The sequence below is a fragment of the Bactrocera oleae genome, chromosome 4 (assembly GCF_042242935.1).
Source record: "Bactrocera oleae isolate idBacOlea1 chromosome 4, idBacOlea1, whole genome shotgun sequence".
NCBI classification, from domain to species: domain Eukaryota; kingdom Metazoa; phylum Arthropoda; class Insecta; order Diptera; family Tephritidae; genus Bactrocera; species Bactrocera oleae.
The window spans coordinates 14945155-14963618 of NC_091538.1; the positions used below are offsets into that span (position 1 = coordinate 14945155).

The window sequence follows — 18464 nt, forward strand, 5'->3', positions numbered from 1 at the left end:
TGTTTTTGGGGCTTTGAATAAATTGCATCAATTGATCTCTTGTAAAAATAAATCTGGCCAATAAAATTAAAGGTCAAAAATTTTTGAATCGTGCTAAATGGAATAAAATTGTGTAAAACACTAAAGAAATTGTATTTTCAAACTGTGTTCAAAGATAATTAGATATTATTTTAGCAGAGAACACATCCGAAATATTCGTTGCAGTTACTGGTGAACATCAAAAATTTTGAATGCTTTTTAATCCTTCAACTGATGTACATATACCGCTGATCTTCTTTTCGAGTGGGAGTCAAGTTACAGGGCCAGCTCATGTTCCAGAAATTTGTTTTGAATTTGTAACCACTTTCTTTCTAATTGCAAACTTAAAATCGATACAAATCTGTGAATGTACCGATATTAACCGATAATGTAAACACGTGACAAATTTGCGTAGCTTTTACGTTATGAAAATCACTTAACTACCATATTTATTTCGAATAGATTTTTGTTGGTGTGTTATTCTATCTTTTCTCTAAAATACACTTTGGAACATACTTTAGTGCAGTTTTTTACATAAATACTTACAAATGCCCCATTTTTTTAAATTTCCGTAACTTACTTATCAACGTATAGATTTCGACAAATGTTGATTTTGCGATTTCAATGATTTCGAAATTAGCGCCATCTATTAGCCACAGAATGTATTTTATCGAGTCGATAAGTGAGTCTAACTTCTTCGAAAATTTTTTTTTCGATACGGTTTCAATGATTTCAATGTAATTGGATTCGATCGAATCGACAAGTTTTTCAATCGAAACGGATTCAATGATTAGACCTACTATATGGGCTGAAAGGTTTCTGGCTTATCAATGAAAGGACGTATTTTTGAATCAAATTATCTCTTTATTGTTTCTTATAATCTGCCTTAGAGTAATGCATGTTATAATGGTCTACAATTCGATACCAATTCGATCGTGTTTAGCTCGAGGTCCTCATTTTAGTGAAATCTTTTTCTAGCGAGCCAATTTTTGAGTCTGGGAAAGAGGAAATAGTCGCTGGGATCCAATTTGGTGATTACAATATGTACACTAATTCATAGCGTAATTCCTTAATTTTATCAATTATATCACAAGCTTTGTCTTTTTGGTGGATATTTGTAAAATACGCCAGCAGCACCCTCTTCATACAGGAATGTTTATAATACTTTATAACTTTATTAACTATCTTTCCAGTTACTAATTCTGTGTTGCAGAATAAGTCCGATACAACGTAGTGTTTTATGCTATCATCACATCTGTATTAAATTTGCTTTCATGTTGATATTGGGTGGAACAAATTTGGTTTGTACGATTTTGAAAATCAATAATGTATAAATCAGAGCTGCAAACCACTACAAAAACCGATGGGGTTCGGTTCAGTGGTTCGTATCACTCAGAGACTACTTATACCGGTTCAAGAACCAGTTTATGAGTATGTCTGAACCGCGGTTCGGTTCGGTTCAAATGTCAGTTCTTTATACTAATTGATATCAAAAAACCCATACGTATACATATTCATACTTACATACATATGTACAAGTATGTCATGTATAATTATACTTAAAAATGCTTATTGGGGATTTTCATTTTGATCCGAACCGAACTATTTTTTTGAGTCATTTCTGGTTCGGTTTTCGAATTTCAAATTAAAAGCGGTTTGGTTCGTGGTTTTGTTCAAGGCCAGTAAAAAGATACGATTCGGTTCGAAAACTGGTTTACAGCCCTAGTATAAATCAGTTCATACATAGACTTTCAGTCAAAAATATTTTTTTCAGATTACACCAGAACAGATGAATGTTAACTAGTTATAAAATAGTTAATAAGAAGACAGAAACATCTCATTCAAACATTTATTTATCGATATACGGAATTTCCCAACGTTGTGTGTTGTTACTAAAAATATTGAAACACAACACGAAACCAAAAAAAAGTTAAGGACAGCATTGAGCCGAGTCGAATCCAACCAAATTCAGGCGTGTGCGGTGCACACAGTTCGAAAGAACTGCATACTTATTTTTACGTTGGATGTGATTTTGCGCGGCAATAGCTTTGCCGGTTTTTCGTGACAATCTACAAAAGCCAGAAAACGTTCCTTTATCGGTAATCACAACGTTTAAATAAATGTTAGAATTAATCCTCATCAAAAGCATTATAATTATTAACTATTCACTTAATTTTTAAAATACGGGTCTCTTCAAGAACTCCGGGCTCGGGGTGAATCTCCCTCAAGACATCATCAAGAAACATTTGACACATAATGCCTCTACCGTTATTTTACAGATTTTCGACAAGCCATTGCATATCCGTTGCAACTATCTTAACAACGAACCATAAGTCTCATCGGTACATAGTACAGGGTGCACCCAAAGTTTTGTAATATGAGAGTAGGTCCCCCCCGTTATAGCGTAGTTTCGAAATGCCAGTGTGGCTAATAAGGATTCAGTGCTACGGAGCCAAATAATAGAGCACATGGAGTTTTCTACATATGTCCATATGTATGTGAATGCTCTCAAAGCAACGAAAAACAAAATTGTAAAAAACCATCTTTATCGACGATAGCATAAAAGTAGGGTCACCAAAAAAACCCAAACCACCACTTGTTACTTAATCGCTATATTTTCATATATCCAATTTAAATTAGAAGAAAAAACCATTTATAGCAGTTAATGTATTTTTACATATTATTATGTATAACTGTATTTTATTTCGTTTTCGAATGAAGTACATTTATATAGGTATGAGTGTTCGTAAATTTTAAATTATTCCTTCTTAAATATAATGGATTAATACTCTTAAGTGTTGGTTATATTAACCAATTTAGCACAATTCGGTTATATATTATAAATGTATGCATAACATATACATATGATAAGTGTATTTAATATTCATATTACATATTGGTATACGATGGATATAAGCCGCCAGTGGGACGAAGCAGTTGCTCTCGTTGGTCGCGATTACTGCGAATATTTTTGAAAAGTGAATACATCGCCAACCAAGTGTAAAGTTTCAGAGCTAAAAAAATAAACAAAAACGTAATTATAAACAAATGTGTTCTTATTAAAATGTGAATTGAGTGGGGTTGCCTTAGTGAGCGTAGATATAAAAACTTTACAATACATATAGGGGTTCTCAAAAAAAATGTACCAATAGCAAGAAAAAACTTTAGCTTCAGTTGCATACTTCGCAAATAAAAAAATTACCAAACAGGAACTTGATGATGATTGTTCAGTTTGTATGACAGCTACATATGTATATACTAAAATGGTCCGATCATAACAATGTGTATGGAGACTGTAGTGTTGCCTTTGATAATTATTCATGTCAAATTCATGAAGATATATTGTCAAATAAAAAAGTTTCTACACAAGAACTTGATTTTGAGCGGTCAGTTTGTATTACAGCTATATGCGATAATAGTCTGATATCGGCGGTTCTGATAAGTTAGCAGGGAAAAAAGTTGAGGAAGGATTCGCATGTACTTGTATGCAGACAGACAGAAGGAATGGCTAAATCGCTATATACATATATACATATACTGTTCAAGGTATAAAAATATGTGCTTATTAAGATAAATCCCTATATATGGTATAATATTGCAGAAAATCATGTTTTATTATACATTCTTTGCAAAAACTTTTGTTTACGATATTAATAATTCGTAATTTACAACAATACTTACCAAAACTGAGGGAAATTAACAGAATCGAGCCAAAACCAGATGAAAATGGAATTTGCGTAGAAATAATATAGTCAATTAGAATAAAGTAGTAAATAAAAGCGAATAAAAGGGAAAAGAGAGAATTAAACAGCCATGGAAGTAGCAAGAGATGTCGTTCCTGAAAATAAATAAAAAATATATTTCTTAATAATGCAAATACAATACATACATAAACTTATACTCGTATAAGAAGCTAACGGTAGTAATTGGTGTAATACATAAAAAAAAATTATGAATAAAAAACATTTAAATATAAGGCATATAAGTTAATTTTTTATGATCAAATTTGACACGGACTTGTCTATTTAAACTGCGCGCGCAAACCGAATGCATAAAGCAATGGTACTTTTTTATCTGTGCTTATCTTGTATTCATGCATGTAATCTCTAAAGATCAACTTTATATGCATTTTTGAAAATCTCGGAACATACAAATGCACATAAGCATTTGTGTAATCAGTCGTATATATTTGTATTATATGTTTCGAATGGCAACTCGAGCCGGACAATTTTCTGTATTTGTTGTACGCTTCATGTACGCGGTGCACAAAATATTTTTGATTAACTAGTTTTTATCCCTATTCAACCTTTGAAACAAACTTTTCTATTATACTTGTATTATGCATATTTGCAATAGATAATAACATTATTTATTTATTTGAAACCGAGTGCAATTGCAACCATGAAAAGAATTTCAAAATTAAAAGGAACTCTGAATTGTGTAGATAACACGGCGCCCTTTGGCTTTGTTAAATATAGTAACCATATACTTGTATATGCAGCGAATTTAAATTTCAAGAAATTACGATAGAAAGCCTGTATAATGTATGTATGATTTAATTCATAAGGGGATGTTGATAGATAATTAGGAACAAATTGGATATAGTCTATTACAATTGATTAATAATTCGCTTACGAGAGAAGTGTTTCCTCAATCACTGGAGGAATCAATGATAACGCCAATAAAGAAAATAAATAAAACAAAGAAGGTTGAAGACTTAGAAGAAGAGGTATCAATACGTTAAAAAACATCGAAAACAATTTTAGAAAGTTTTGTCAAAAAACAACTGATGGAATATCTGGAGAGTAATGAACTCCTTTCGAAATTCCAATCGGGCTTTCGCATCAGTTATGCGAAACAGCAATAAATTAAATTATTGAAGACTCGAAGTCAAGCGGAACACGAACAAAAATCATTGCAGTAATTTTGGAATTTAGGAAAGCATTTGAGACTAATGATAGGAAGATTTTAATAAAAAACAAGTAAGGAAGGGCTAAGTTCGGATGTAACCGAACATTTTATACTCTCGCAAAGTCAAATGGTATACTCGTTTAAGATTTCTTTGTGGATTGGCTGATATTTTCGGTAGAAGGCCAACTATAGGCACTGGGGTCCACATACTTAGTACTTAGGGGCTTGAACAGTTTTGGTTCGATTTAGACAATTTTTGGTCACAAGGTGGCATACTTTAAACGTATTATTCACGCAAAGTTTTACCCCGATATAATCATTGTTGCTTGATATGCATAGTGGAAAGTGGAAGAATCAGATGGAATTTAAAATGGTGTTATATGGGAAGTAGGCGTGGTTGTAGTCCGATTTCGCCCATTTTCGCACTATAACATAGAAATATGAGAAGAATGTTACGTACCGAATTTGGTTGAAATCGGTTGAGCAGATCTCAAGATATGGGTTTTCACCTAAAAGTGGGCTGTGCCACGCCCACTGTCTAATTTTGAACGCGGTTCCTATAAAGTCATCTCATACCATCCCAGAGATAAAATTTAATGTCTCTGGCGTGTTTAGTGCTTGATTTATCGCGCTTTTAGTAATTTTTAACAGTACCGTTATATGGGGAGTGGGCGGAGTTGCCATCCGATTTCAACTATTTTCACACTGTGGGTAGAGGTTCTAAAAAATTTGCTTCCAGTGAATTTTGTTATTATAACATTAGCGGTTTAGGAGATATGCACATTAAACCTATTAGAGGCGGGACCACGCCTAATTTAAAAAAAAATTTTAACTACAGATGCCCCTCCCTAATGTGATCCTGTGTACCAAATAACAGTCTTATATCTTATTGCGGAGCTTAGTTATGGTAATTTATTTGTTTTTGATTAATGGCGTTTTGTGGGCGTGCCAGTGGTCCGATTACGCCCATCTGCAATACCAACCGTCTCACGGTACCCAGAAACATGTCTACCAAGTTTCATAACGATATCTCAATTTTTACTCAAGTTACAGGTTGCACGGACGGACAGACGGATAAGCAGTCACCCGGATTTCAACTCGTCTCTTCATCCTGATCATTTATATATACATAACCCTATATCTAACTCGATTAGTTTTAGGTGATATAAACAACCGTTATGTGAACAAAACTATTATACTCTGTAGCAACAGGTTGCGAGAGAATAAAAATAGTCAATATGAGGTTCGGGGAGTGGAATTTGACTGATTCAAGTCATATCTTGAAAATAGATACCAAAGGACAAAAGTGAACGGAAAGATATCAGACTGGGGAAGGGTGGAAATGGAGTACCACATGGTTCAATTCTTGGACCCATATTAATTATATTGTATATAAATTATATAGAAACCATAACAACGCTGAAGGAAAAAATGAGAAAGAATGAATTTAAGTTAGGCTTGAAAAATTTTTTATTTTATCCATTTTAGGCAAAAAGATTATCAAAAAAAAACATTTTCCCCAAATTTCAATTATATATCTCACAGATTTACCGATATTTTAGGCTAAAAGTCAGCCATAGGCTCTCAGTGTCTAGGATCCACATTTCCGGTAAATGGGGGCTTGAATAGTTATGGTCTGATTTTGACAATTTTTAGACTTGAGATGGATAATTAGTACTTGATTTGTATACTGGAAAGTGAAGCAATCAGATGGAATTTAAAGTAGTGTCATATGGGAAGTAGGCGTGCTTTCGCACTGTTACATAGGAATGCCAAAATTATCTTATGTACCAAATGTGGTTGAAATTGGTGGAGTAGATTCGGATATATGTGATTTCACCTAAATGTGAGCGGTGCTACGCCCATTGTCCATAAAGCCCTTTTGTGTTATGTCGGATGTAAAATTTAATTTCTCTGACGCATTTCGTTATTGATTTATCGCAGTTTTATTAGTTTTTAACAAAACTGTTACATGAGTAGTGGGCATGGTTATCATCCGATTTCATTAACCTATTAGGGGGTGGGGCCACGCCCACTTTTATTTCAAACTACAGGTGCCACTTATTATTGCGATTCGTTAAACCAAATTACGGCTTTGTATCTATCATTTGCGGTTTAGTTATGCAAATTTATATGTTTTTGATTAATTGCGTTTTGTGGGCGTAGCAGTGGTCTGATTACGTCCATCTACAAACTCGTCGTCTCTTTTTTGCCAAGGAACTCGTTTACCAAGTTTCATTAAGGTATCTCAATTTTTACTCAAGATATCGCTGCACGGACGGACAGACAGACAGTAACTCTGATTTCAACTCGTCTCATCATCCTGATCGTTTATATATTATATATACAGGTATACCTATATCTAACTCGATAATTTTTAGGTGATACAAACAACCGCTAGGTGAAGAAAACTATTATCCTCTGTAGCAATGACGAACTCGCCCGCTCTACTGCTGCTTCTAAGATGATGGGATCTCGGTGGGGTCCCATACAATAAAGGAGCTGAGGAGAGAGTGGGTAGAGAAAGTAACTGGCAGCAAGCAACAGGTATGCCCCATGCTAAGCTGCTATGGGGGGAGAACAACCTAGCCAGGTTCAAAGCTATGATAATCCTCCCCAGAGACAAATTCCGGCTCCTTGTCGCGCTCTACACTGGGCACTGCAGGCTCAAGAAACACCTGTCCAACATGGGCATATCTTCTTGTGGAAGCTGCCGGTTCTGCGACATAGAGTCGGAAACACCAGAACATCTGATTCTAGATTACACAGCAATTTGTAGACGCAGGTTCAAGGCCCTCGGTTCCATTTATGTGGACAGGGATAACATTACCTCAATAGCACCCAGCAGGTTTCTGGAGTTCGTCAGGGTGCTGGGACTTTGGAAATACATGTGATGGAGAAGAGGGCACAATAGACCCTAAGTCGCGGTGCAAACCTCATACGAATTCTAATTGCAATGCTAACATATTGCACATGCAAAATTAAAATAATAATTTGATATTGCGAAACGCCCTTTTTACATTTAAAAATTCAGTTTACATTTCGTACAGGGATCTTCTGATGCGTATTCTACTTAATATAGGAGCGGTTGAGCTGAGTCATCAGCGCAATAGTGTAATCTACAAGTGTTTGTAAAGCTCTTTATACCAAATATTTACCCGAGACATATTTAACTGTTTATTTACACACATACATACATATGGGCATATTGAAACAATGCTCTTTTTTTATACATATGTACACATATATATATATGTACACATATGTACATATGTATGCTTATGTCACCAACTGCATTCTTCTCTTTCTTTTTCGACCAAAAATTCGACTTTTATTTTTATCGAGATCCTTAATTACATACTCATATCATATGCATTTATATACATATATATATATTTACATAATATATAAATATATGGACACATATATAAGTATATAGCCTTTCTTATTGGAAACTTACCTTAATGGTGCCCAATAATAAGCAAATGGATGCAAATAGATTTATTGCACTCAACATGATAAAGAACACAAATCCAATAACAAGAACTGCAAAATAAGCGAAAGAGTAGATAAGAATTCACTAAGTAAAAGCTGAATAGGAAAATGCGTAATTTCACAATAATCACTTACATACATATGTACATATACACATAAGTATATAATATATTACATTTATTACCTTTACGAACTTCATCAGGATTTATCTGGTCACTTTCTTTTGCTTGATTTATAATTTCCTTGACAATATCATCCACATAACCCAAACAGAAGCCAAATATCAACACTGATAAGATTGAACCAATTGTTTCAAACCAACCAATGATCATAGCAGCCGTCTCCAGGCGAAAAAAAAAATACTTTTTCAGCATTTTGAACAGTTAGGATAAATCAAATACCAATGAATATCTGTCTATATTAAATATTAAATTTAACAACGGCACTGCTAAATAAAAAGTGATTACAAACAACGGATGAGCAACGGCGTTTGCAGAACTGGTAGAGTCGTATAGAAACAGCTGATTGTCAGATTTAGCGTTTTCTACGCAGTGTCGCATTGCTATAGGAATTAAAGATATTATTATTTAAATTTGCCGAGTCGGAAAAAGTTGATTTTTTTCTGCTTTTTTCTTACCAAGTATTAAAGCGTTTACTTAGTAATTTCGTTTATTTTTTAGTTAAATTTAAACACGATTTTTTTGATGAAATTTTCTTTAAGTTTTCTGAAGAAAATTCACAAATTAAATGTTTTGTACAAACTGGTCAAATTTGACCCGGACTGAAACTTTTTTTTACGTATTTTAGTACAAATCTATATTATTGCCTTCGAAATAGGCTTTGTTTAATACAATTGCCCATGCACTTGTTATAAGCCTTTATATTTATAAACCCACGTCTCGTCACCAGTTGTTGATGCGTTTGACTACGTTATCAAGCACATCTTTTGCGACCTCTACTCGACGTCGTTTTCGCGAAAAATTCAGGTATTTTGGTACGATGCGGCATGTAGGATTGACTCGCTTCATACCCAAAATATGTTGAGTTGTTCCATAAGAGATGTTGAGATTCTCTGCTACCTCTATGATGCTAATCCGACGATTTTCAAGCTCTATTACCTTCACTTTTTCGATGTTCTCATCATTAACAGAGGTGGATGGATGGACGACTTTCAAGGAAAAGGCAAGTTTTCGATGACTTCCCGACTTAAACTTTATGCCATTGAAATACTTATGTTCGCGAAAAGTGGACGCCAAATTCTGCAATATGTTCAACGATTTAGTAGCCGTGATTCCATTCGAAACACAAAATTTTAAGCAAACTCTTTGTTAAATTTTCATGTTATACTGTTTGAACCAGCTTCTCTGGTTAAGCTCACAAAAATCATTTAAATTTTTAAATAACTTAAATGAATTCCTTTATTTAACTTATAAAAATGGAATAAATTCAATTAATTTTGATTAATTTTTAAATAAAATCTACGAAAGGGGTTGATTAAACTTTGGTATTCAAAATTCGTAAAGCGATCACCGACTTAGTTGCCGTGGAGTGTTTCCCTGGATGAGATAATCATATTTTGATTTATTTATTTCTTGTTTTATTCGATTTATGTTGACTTGGCTGTGAAATAACATAGAAATAAATATTCGAATTCCTATTAGTGTAAACAAATTTAAACTAACTTGCAATATCATAATAAGATAGAAACGCTTGTTAAAGAGATTCAAGGAGGTTTCAAATTATTTAAAATCTTTGGTATTGTTTATGTGGTCGATTTTTTTTTCTTTGTTTAATTCTAGATACGATTTGATCAAATTTGATCCGGACTGGTCCAGTTAAACTACGCGAATCAAGCGAATGGCGCTCCAAAAATAAATCGAAATTCGCTAAAGCCACTGAAAGTCACAGGGTTGTGACAAGTATATGGAAAATTGTATGAGACTACGGCATGCTTGTATTGGCAGAGGAGTCTATTTTGAAGGCAATAATAAAGATTTGATTAAATTACGTGAAAATGTAGTTTTGTTTTGTCAGTCCGGGTCAAATTCGATCGGATTGTATTGCTTTTAAACTGTCATACGGATCAGACTGGTTATAAGTCGCCTCTTAAAAGGCTGCTTTAAGGTTAGAAACTCTTTTCGGCGATTGAATATTCGATTTGGCATTGAATGATGAAGTATGAGCACTGTGGAAGCAGAGTTTTCTATAAAAATAAATAAAAAGAAAATGCCTATATACTTATAATACATACCCACTTAAAAACTTGCGTCCATTTAAAGTTTATTAGCCGTTATAAAATAATGCATTTCGCGTTGCCAACATCAAATACTGAACTCAAGCATATACATATGTACACACTAGTATATGCCTATCAAATCGAATGCATTTCATATATAAAATATATGTGCATACATAACTGTATGATCGTGTGTTGAAATAGATTCATTCGTTTCTGTTTTTTTTTTGGTTACATTTAATTGTTTTTTATGAAAAGTACATGTAAATATTACATTTGTATTTGTTTGTTTGTATGTATGCATGTATGATTGATATGAAAATGATTGTGTTAGTTTATTTTCCTATATATGTATGTATATAAGTGATTTTTTGTAAATTTAAGTATAAGTTTAATTGATTTAATTTAGTTTAGTTTGTAGACATGTGCTCCGGAGATGGATACTCGTCATACCTATGCACATCTGTTGGTGTGCATATGTATGTATGTTTCATGTGTGATATATTACACATTAAATGTTTGTGTTGGACGGTCACTTCCGGTTGGCAAAGCTTTGCAGCTTTTATTTTTCACAACTTTCTCCTGTTTCTTTATTAAACGTATGAATGGATATCTCAAGGACGGTATACAATACTGAAATGAGATTAAATCAATTATAATAATAAATTCAAAAATTTGTTGTTTTAAAATATTGAATTTTTAAATGTATGTATTTAAAAGTTGTTGGCCTATAGTTTCGAACAATATTATTATTTATTCTAAAGCAAAACCTTAAAAATAACTGAAACAGCTATGTATGTTCGTACATACACATCTACATACGTATATACAAGTACTATAGCGATTCGATTTGAACAATCGATTTGGAGACTGTAACGTTTTCTTTTTCAATAATCTATGCCAAATTTCGTAAAGATAAATTGCCAAATAAAAAGTTTTCAATTCAAAAGTTTGATTTTGATCGATCAGTTTGTATAGTAGCTAAATCGAATAGTGGTCTGATACCGGTAAAGTAATGTGTGTAAAATTTCAGACCGATTTCTCAGAAACTGAGGACTAGTTCGCGAAGGAGGAGGTTTCCAAAGGGACCATAAAAAGTATAGTTCTTTTTCGACAAATTTTAGATGAGAATCCAAACGCGTTGATGGTACTAGTTTTGCTAAGTTTTACTCCGATAAAGTGAAAGTATCTGAAGGAATTAAAATTTTTGTTAATTCTTTTATTATTTATTATCCTGTTTCAAGAAGTTATTATTTCGAAACAATGGAACTAAGTTGTGAGAATGATGAAATGTATTGGTTTTTGTTTTGCACAACAACACATACAAATGTATGCATGTAAGCAAATAATAAAATTATTAAATAAATTGATGCTGCAGAGTGTTGAAGCACACAAAGCCATATATCTTAGGTATGGCTTTACAAGCGGGTGTGTGTGTGCTCACAGCCATCTACAGGACTTTTGTATAGAAATAAACAAATCCATGTATATCTGCATCAATGCATACATATGTATACATATACAACAAAAAAAAAAGATACAAGCAAGGTATCTTCACTATATCTTATGTATTTGTATGTATACATAATATTAAAAACCCTTGAATTTTATGTATAATCTAAGAGCATTGATTTATAGCAATTCTTCTTTGAGAAAAAAAAATGTAATGCAAAAACAATGTTATTAACTCACCCTATTGATGCCCAATATCAAACAAATGGATGTTATTAAATTTATAAAACTTAAGACAATATACAGCACGCATGACCAAACCACATCTGCAATAAGCCAAAATATTTAATTCAAAGTTAGTTATTAGTATGGATGAAAGGTATTTATGCAGCATGCAAATATCTATATACGCATATGTGTGTATACAAATATGTATAAATGTATGTGTCTATGTACGCATAAATAACATATGACTTACCCCTGCGCATTTCATTGTAGTCAATCTTGGATTGGTCATCTGCTAAGGATATCAACCACTTGGTCACCACATCCGGATTTTCCAGACAGAAATAAAGCATTAAAATCCCGATGATGGAAAGTATTGCACCTAACCATCCTAAAAGCACCCTTGATACTTCATAACCCAAACACAAAATTTTCCCCATTAAAAAAAATGTTAATTTAGAAAATTGCAAATTTATTTAAAACCACCAGTTGTATTAAAATGCGTCTAGCCTAAACGGAAGTACACAGCCGAATACTTTGAATAAACTACCCCTATCAGAAAAGTGATAAACAAGATAAACAAAAAGTGAGGGAGGTAAAAATAATGCAAAAAAATAATCGATATTATTGTATCGAAAATGAATTAACAGCTGCTTTTCTTATGATATCTCGTCGATGGTGCAAAGTTTCCAATCAAATATGGTATACATATTACAAAAACAATTAGGTATATACTATATTTAAACTTTTTTGTTTTTAATAATCTTTTCTCGTCAATCGATATAAAATTTTACACTGATGAAAATAAAATTGAAATTATATGTTTCATTAACGTTTGCATTCATTATTGAGTGCTCACTGTTGAAAAAGGGCTATTACAATTTCTCAAAAGCAAATGCTTGTTTTTTCTGTTGACATATTCATAAATAACAGCTGATCTTATGTTTTTTATTTCCTAGAGGTATATGTACACATCTGTCAATGTTCTCTGGCTGGTGCAATTTCTTGTTACACGTTGAAAGTTGCTTGATCGGTGCTTAATATATAGATATAGTTATATTGAGTGTGTTGCTATTAACTGTGAAAATCGAGTTCAGTTAAAAATCCAAACGAATACAAAAATAATAATTTGTAGCGAAACATTCAAGTATGTCGAAACGAACTCAACCAGAATGGCTGCCGCCAGCAACTACAGACCGTCCAAAATTGCGGCTGTTCAATAGCTTAACAAGGCAAAAGGAGGAATTCGTGCCACTGGATGGTAATAATGTGACCTGGTATAGTTGCGGTCCAACAGTATACGATGCAACGCACATGGGGCATGCTAGGTAAATTAGAAATTAAAATTTACTGCCACGTCCGCCTACATACCATAGACGCTTTATATGTACATATATATCTAAATATATTCCTTGTTGCTGTCATTACCATTGAGATATAATAACGTTTCAATTCTAGGTCATACATATCTTTCGATATTTTGCGACGAATACTTTCGGACTATTTTGGTTACAATATTTTTTATGTTATGAACATAACCGATATTGATGATAAGATCATTAAACGTGCAAGACAAAACTATCTCTATGAAAGATATGTGAATGTTGCCACCACGATAACACTGGACATATTATTAGCAGATCAAAAAGAAGTATTGGACCAATTCAATGTAATCTGCAGAGAAACGACCGACCCCAATAAAAAAATTATGTTTGAACGAATGTTAATAAAAATGAATGATGCAATGGAAACGCTTATTATGGCTGTAGCCAGTAATGATCCAGAAAAGATAGATGAAGCGCGCGTCTTGTATTTGGCCGAAGCAAAAGATCCCATATCCGAGTGGCTGGATCGCAAGGAGGGCTCTACTGTTACGGATAATGCTATATTCGAAACATTGCCACGATACTGGGAGAATGAATATCACAAAGATATGGCGGCGCTTAATGTTAATATTTTGCCAAAAAACCGATAGCAAAAATTTATTTTATTTGTAAAAAATATTTTATTTTATAGATATTACCGCCAGATGTACTTACCCGTGTATCCGAATACGTACCACAGATTGTCAAATTTATTCAAAGAATTTTCGATAACGGACTTGCTTATAATGCAAACGGTTCGGTTTACTTTGATGTGAATGCCTTTGATAAACGCGAAAAACATCACTATGCTAAACTTGTGCCAGAAGCATATGGTGATACGAAATCATTGCAAGAAGGTGAAGGAGACTTGTCGCTCACAGCGGAGCGTCTCTCTGAAAAACGTTCACCCAACGATTTTGCACTTTGGAAGGCGAGTAAAGCAGGTGAACCTTCGTGGGACAGTCCTTGGGGAAGAGGTCGTCCAGGTTGGCACATAGAATGTTCCGCAATGGCTTCGGACGTATTTGGTTCAATGTTTGATATACACACCGGCGGTATTGATTTAAAATTTCCACACCATGACAATGAGTTAGCACAATCGGAAGCCGCCTTTGATCAAGCCGAATGGGTAAAATACTTTCTACATACCGGTCATTTAACCATTGCAGGTTGTAAAATGTCAAAATCATTGAAAAATTTCATTTCGATAAAAGAAGCATTGAAGAAGAATACTCCCTGTCAATTGCGACTTGCATTTTTATTACATTCGTGGAAAGATACGCTCGATTACTCAAGCAACACAATGGAAATGGCATGCCAATATGAACGTTTTATGAATGTAAGTGTTTTCATGTTTCTAAAAAACACTACCAAATATTTGTAACCATACATATGCATGTATTTTAGGAATTCTTTTTAAATGTAAAAGATTTAACTCGGCATATAGAAAGTGGTTCCCCAAGTGCACAATTTGGCGTATGGACAAGTGCGGAAGCTACCCTGCAAGACAAATTAAAGACAACGCGAGATGCAGTACATGCTGCATTATGCGGTAATATATTGCTTACAGTTTACAAATACATCAACATATAAAGGTTATTCTATAAATCATCTTGCTTTACAGACAACGTTGATACGCGCAGCACTCTGGATGCGTTGCGTGATTTGGTCTCCGTCACCAATGTCTACATACGTGATAACAAAGATCATGTCAACTGCCTTTTGCTGCGTCGCATTGCGGCGTATATTACCGATATTCTGCACATATTCGGCACTATTGAAGGACCACGTGGTGGTATTGGTTTCCCCGTGGGCGGAGGTATTAATAGTAATGTGAACATTGAAAAAACTTTACTGCCCTATGTGGATGCAATAGCCGAATTCCGGAATAATGTTCGTGAAGAAGCAAAGACTATAAAAGCAAATGCTATTTTACAATTGTGCGATAAATTACGCGATGACGTACTGCCCAATTTGGGTGTGCGGCTGGAGGATAAAGAAAACGGCAAATATGCTGTGAAATTGGTGGATCGAGAAGTATTATTAAAGGAGCGTGAAGCGAAAAAAATTGCCGAGGCAGATCGTCTAGTTGAAAAACAACGAAAACAAGAAGCTGCTGCCCAACTATTGGCCGCTAAAGAGGCGCAGAAGCGTATTAATCCACAAGAGATGTTCCTTAATGAAAAAGATAAATATTCTCAATTTGATGAAAATGTAAGTAATTTTACTTTTATTGAACCAAAATAACACACATTTGAATGAAAAATTAAATGGACGATATATGTATATACTCGTTAACTTTCAGGGTTTGCCAACACATGACGTTGACGGTAAAGAGTTAAGCAAAGGTCTATTAAAAAAGTTGACTAAACTGCAGCAACAACAAGAAGCGCGTTACAAGGAATATTTGGCTACAACTGCTAACGGCAATAAGTAAACATTCACTATTCAGTTCCACCCTCTTATGAATGATAAATGAAATATATTTTATATAAAATAAAAAAATGCTTTCAATTTTTCAATCAACAAACACATTGTAGTTTATTTAATTTGCAACTTCCATAAACATAATTTACGATCTGTTGCCACTCCAATATAGGGCAAGCGGTGGTGCCAAGACAAGCCACCATAGAGCTTTAGCGTGGCATCGACTAAGGGTATTCTCGATTTTGCGGTGAAAACTTTAACTGCTACATCCGGACGTCCAACGCTTGCTACCACAGTCTCTGCATTTGGCGCAATGCGCACAATTTGTCCACCATCTTCATGTACTTGTTTTATATCGATTGGCGTTGGTCGTCGCAAATCCCACGTTATTATATCGCCTGCTACGAGTGCTGTTATGCACATGCGATTTAATGGGCACCAATCCACTGATTTTAGTGGCGACTTTTGCGCTTCTACTGATATTATTGCGGCTTGTGTTTGTATATTGTATAAATGTATAACACCCCTCTTTTCTGCCACAACGACTTTACGTGGTTCTTCCGGGTGACATTTTACCGACATACCAGCTGATTGCAAATGAAATGTTATTGTATTTTCAAAATTGGATTTTGTATCCCAAATACGACAAGTGTTATCGTCGCCGACTGATGCCAGGAACTCGCCATTGCAATCCCATATAACCTCATTGATATAATTAATATGACCTAAGTAAATAAGAAGGAATAAGGTGTATTAAATATTAATGCACTTGGAAATTTACATGCCTACCTACCATTGAGTATTTGAACGGTGTCAGAATTTTGCAAATCTGTACGAAATATACGCAAACGAAAATCTGAGCCAGCAGCGCAAAATACAACCGATTTCGGTACTACTGCCAATGAAGTTTCTGGCGCAAAACATAGTGAAACACAACGGCTTTCGTGATACAAGTCCTTCACACGCTTCCAATCAAAGCAGCCAGATTCTTCCTAAACAAATGCATATTTCATATACTCCTTCGTATGAAAAGGCGTTCCAACACACATGTTGTGTGTTGACATGCACAATATTTACCGGCAAATTTATGAGTCCCAATATAATCTTCTTATGACTAGCAAGCGCTACCAAATTACATGCAAAATCACTATTACAAAATTCAAAACACTCTAATTGCTCCGGAAAATTCAGAGTGTGCGTTGGTGTTGTAGAATTTCGCATTATGTATTCAAAATATAGAAAACAACTTAAAATGAACTTAAGAACTTGCAGACTAGGCGCGTATCTTTTAATATGGCTAATCGACTATAATCGACGACTTATCGATTTTATAACGATAATTGTGATTCAATAATTCAGTTTTTGTCGTTTCTCTTCGCTACTCTCTACCCTTTTATGTTTGTACTCTGCTTTCTTGCAAAACAAAAACAAATTATGGGTGTATGCATTAATTCGTGCGGTTTTCTAAGAGAGGGCTCTATTAGTATTATTTCGCGTCGTATTCATCTGTGGCTATATTCATTTCAAAGGTACTGCTATTTCGCGTCGTTTTCAGTAGATATAAATTGTTTGAGCGTGAACAACAATTTGTTTCATTCATTTGAAAATGTCAAAATTTGTACCAGATAAAGTGTTTTTGCGGGGAGTTCTTCTTCATTATTTTAACATGAAGAAAAGTGCTGCCGAAAGCCATCGTATTTTACTGGACGTTTATTGTGACCATGCTTTAGCCGAACGAACGTGCCAAAAGTGGTTTGCACGGTTTAAAAGTGGCAATTTCGACTTAGACGACGGAGAACGACCCGGACAGCCAAACAAACTTCAAGACGAAGAATTGGAGACATTGCTCGACGCAGATGCATGCCAGACGCAAGAAGAACTTGCAAAAGTATTAGGAGTTGATCAAGCAACCGTTTCCAGACGATTAAAATCATTAGGATTCATCCAGAAGCTTGGAAATTGGGTGCCTTATGAATTAAAGCCAAGAGACGTCGAACGTCGATTCTGCATGTCGGAAATGTTGCTTCAACGCCACCAAAAGAAGTCGTTTTTGCATCGGATTGTCACTGGCGATGAAAAATGGATTCATTATGATAACCCAAAGCGCAAGAAATCGTATGTGAAGCCCGGCCAACTATCAACATCCACGGCAAAGCCGAATATCCATGCTGCTAAGGTTATGCTATGTATTTGGTGGGACCACAAGGGTGTGCTCTATTATGAGCTATTGAAATCGGGTCAGACGATCAATGGGGACCTCTACCGAAAACAATTGATTCGTTTGAAAAAGGCCATCGCGGAAAAACGACCAGAATATGCGACCAGACACGAATCAA

At 34.5% G+C, this 18464-nt stretch overlaps 4 protein-coding genes across 5 annotated transcripts; 1 reads left to right on the forward strand and 3 right to left on the reverse strand.

Moving 5' to 3' along the window:
* Positions 1-2670: 2670 nt before the first annotated feature.
* On the reverse strand, positions 2671-8919 carry LOC106618740 (uncharacterized). Its single transcript, XM_014236601.3, has 4 exons — positions 8609-8919; positions 8390-8475; positions 3700-3856; positions 2671-3032 (listed from the first exon to the last, which is right to left on the reverse strand). The coding sequence occupies exons 1-4, from the start codon at positions 8796-8798 to the stop codon at positions 2908-2910; spliced, it is 558 nt and encodes a 185-aa protein (XP_014092076.1). The 5' UTR covers positions 8799-8919; the 3' UTR covers positions 2671-2907.
* A 774-nt stretch (positions 8920-9693) lies between these two features.
* On the reverse strand, positions 9694-12891 carry LOC106618741 (uncharacterized). 2 transcript variants are annotated; one of them, XR_011396289.1, is made up of 4 exons: positions 12591-12891; positions 12353-12438; positions 10676-11293; positions 9701-10044 (listed from the first exon to the last, which is right to left on the reverse strand). XR_011396289.1 is itself a non-coding variant. In XM_014236602.3 (3 exons), the coding sequence occupies exons 1-3, from the start codon at positions 12775-12777 to the stop codon at positions 11165-11167; spliced, it is 402 nt and encodes a 133-aa protein (XP_014092077.1). In that variant the 5' UTR covers positions 12778-12891; the 3' UTR covers positions 9694-11164. The 2 variants fall into 2 exon arrangements, 1 of the variants encoding a protein (XP_014092077.1); XM_014236602.3 differs by having other exon boundaries at positions 9694-11293.
* A 412-nt stretch (positions 12892-13303) lies between these two features.
* On the forward strand, positions 13304-16231 carry CysRS (cysteine--tRNA ligase, cytoplasmic). The gene is made up of 6 exons (XM_014236649.3): positions 13304-13665; positions 13796-14285; positions 14354-15040; positions 15109-15253; positions 15326-15915; positions 16007-16231. The coding sequence occupies exons 1-6, from the start codon at positions 13487-13489 to the stop codon at positions 16136-16138; spliced, it is 2223 nt and encodes a 740-aa protein (XP_014092124.2). The 5' UTR covers positions 13304-13486; the 3' UTR covers positions 16139-16231.
* Nup37 (nuclear pore complex protein Nup37) lies at positions 16210-17432 on the reverse strand. Its single transcript, XM_014236650.3, has 3 exons — positions 17206-17432; positions 16922-17120; positions 16210-16853 (listed from the first exon to the last, which is right to left on the reverse strand). Exons 1-3 carry the CDS (start codon positions 17347-17349, stop codon positions 16243-16245), a joined length of 954 nt encoding a protein of 317 aa, XP_014092125.2. The 5' UTR covers positions 17350-17432; the 3' UTR covers positions 16210-16242.
* Positions 17433-18464: the final 1032 nt, after the last annotated feature.

Bases quoted from the DNA above. Each gene is read 5' to 3' on its own strand.
- CysRS (XM_014236649.3), top strand. From the start codon at position 13,487: ATGTCGAAACGAACTCAACCAGAATGGCTGCCGCCAGCAACTACAGAC. The intron at 15,041-15,108 runs GTAAGTGTTTTC...CATGTATTTTAG, and splicing joins AATATGAACGTTTTATGAAT to GAATTCTTTTTAAATGTAAA. The intron at 15,254-15,325 runs GTAATATATTGC...CTTGCTTTACAG, and splicing joins AGTACATGCTGCATTATGCG to ACAACGTTGATACGCGCAGC.
- LOC106618740 (XM_014236601.3), bottom strand. From the start codon at position 8,798: ATGCTGAAAAAGTATTTTTTTTTTCGCCTGGAGACGGCTGCTATGATC. The intron at 3,857-8,389 runs GTAAGTTTCCAA...ATTTATTTTCAG, and splicing joins TATTATTGGGCACCATTAAG to GAACGACATCTCTTGCTACT. The intron at 3,033-3,699 runs GTAAGTATTGTT...TTATTTTTTTAG, and splicing joins GTTAATTTCCCTCAGTTTTG to CTCTGAAACTTTACACTTGG.
- Nup37 (XM_014236650.3), bottom strand. From the start codon at position 17,349: ATGCGAAATTCTACAACACCAACGCACACTCTGAATTTTCCGGAGCAA. The intron at 17,121-17,205 runs GTAAATATTGTG...GCATTTGTTTAG, and splicing joins TGGGACTCATAAATTTGCCG to GAAGAATCTGGCTGCTTTGA. The intron at 16,854-16,921 runs GTAGGTAGGCAT...TTATTTACTTAG, and splicing joins CACCGTTCAAATACTCAATG to GTCATATTAATTATATCAAT.
- LOC106618741 (XM_014236602.3), bottom strand. From the start codon at position 12,777: ATGGGGAAAATTTTGTGTTTGGGTTATGAAGTATCAAGGGTGCTTTTA. The intron at 12,439-12,590 runs GTAAGTCATATG...GGCTTATTGCAG, and splicing joins CTACAATGAAATGCGCAGGG to ATGTGGTTTGGTCATGCGTG. The intron at 11,294-12,352 runs GTGAGTTAATAA...ATCTCATTTCAG, and splicing joins TGATATTGGGCATCAATAGG to TATTGTATACCGTCCTTGAG.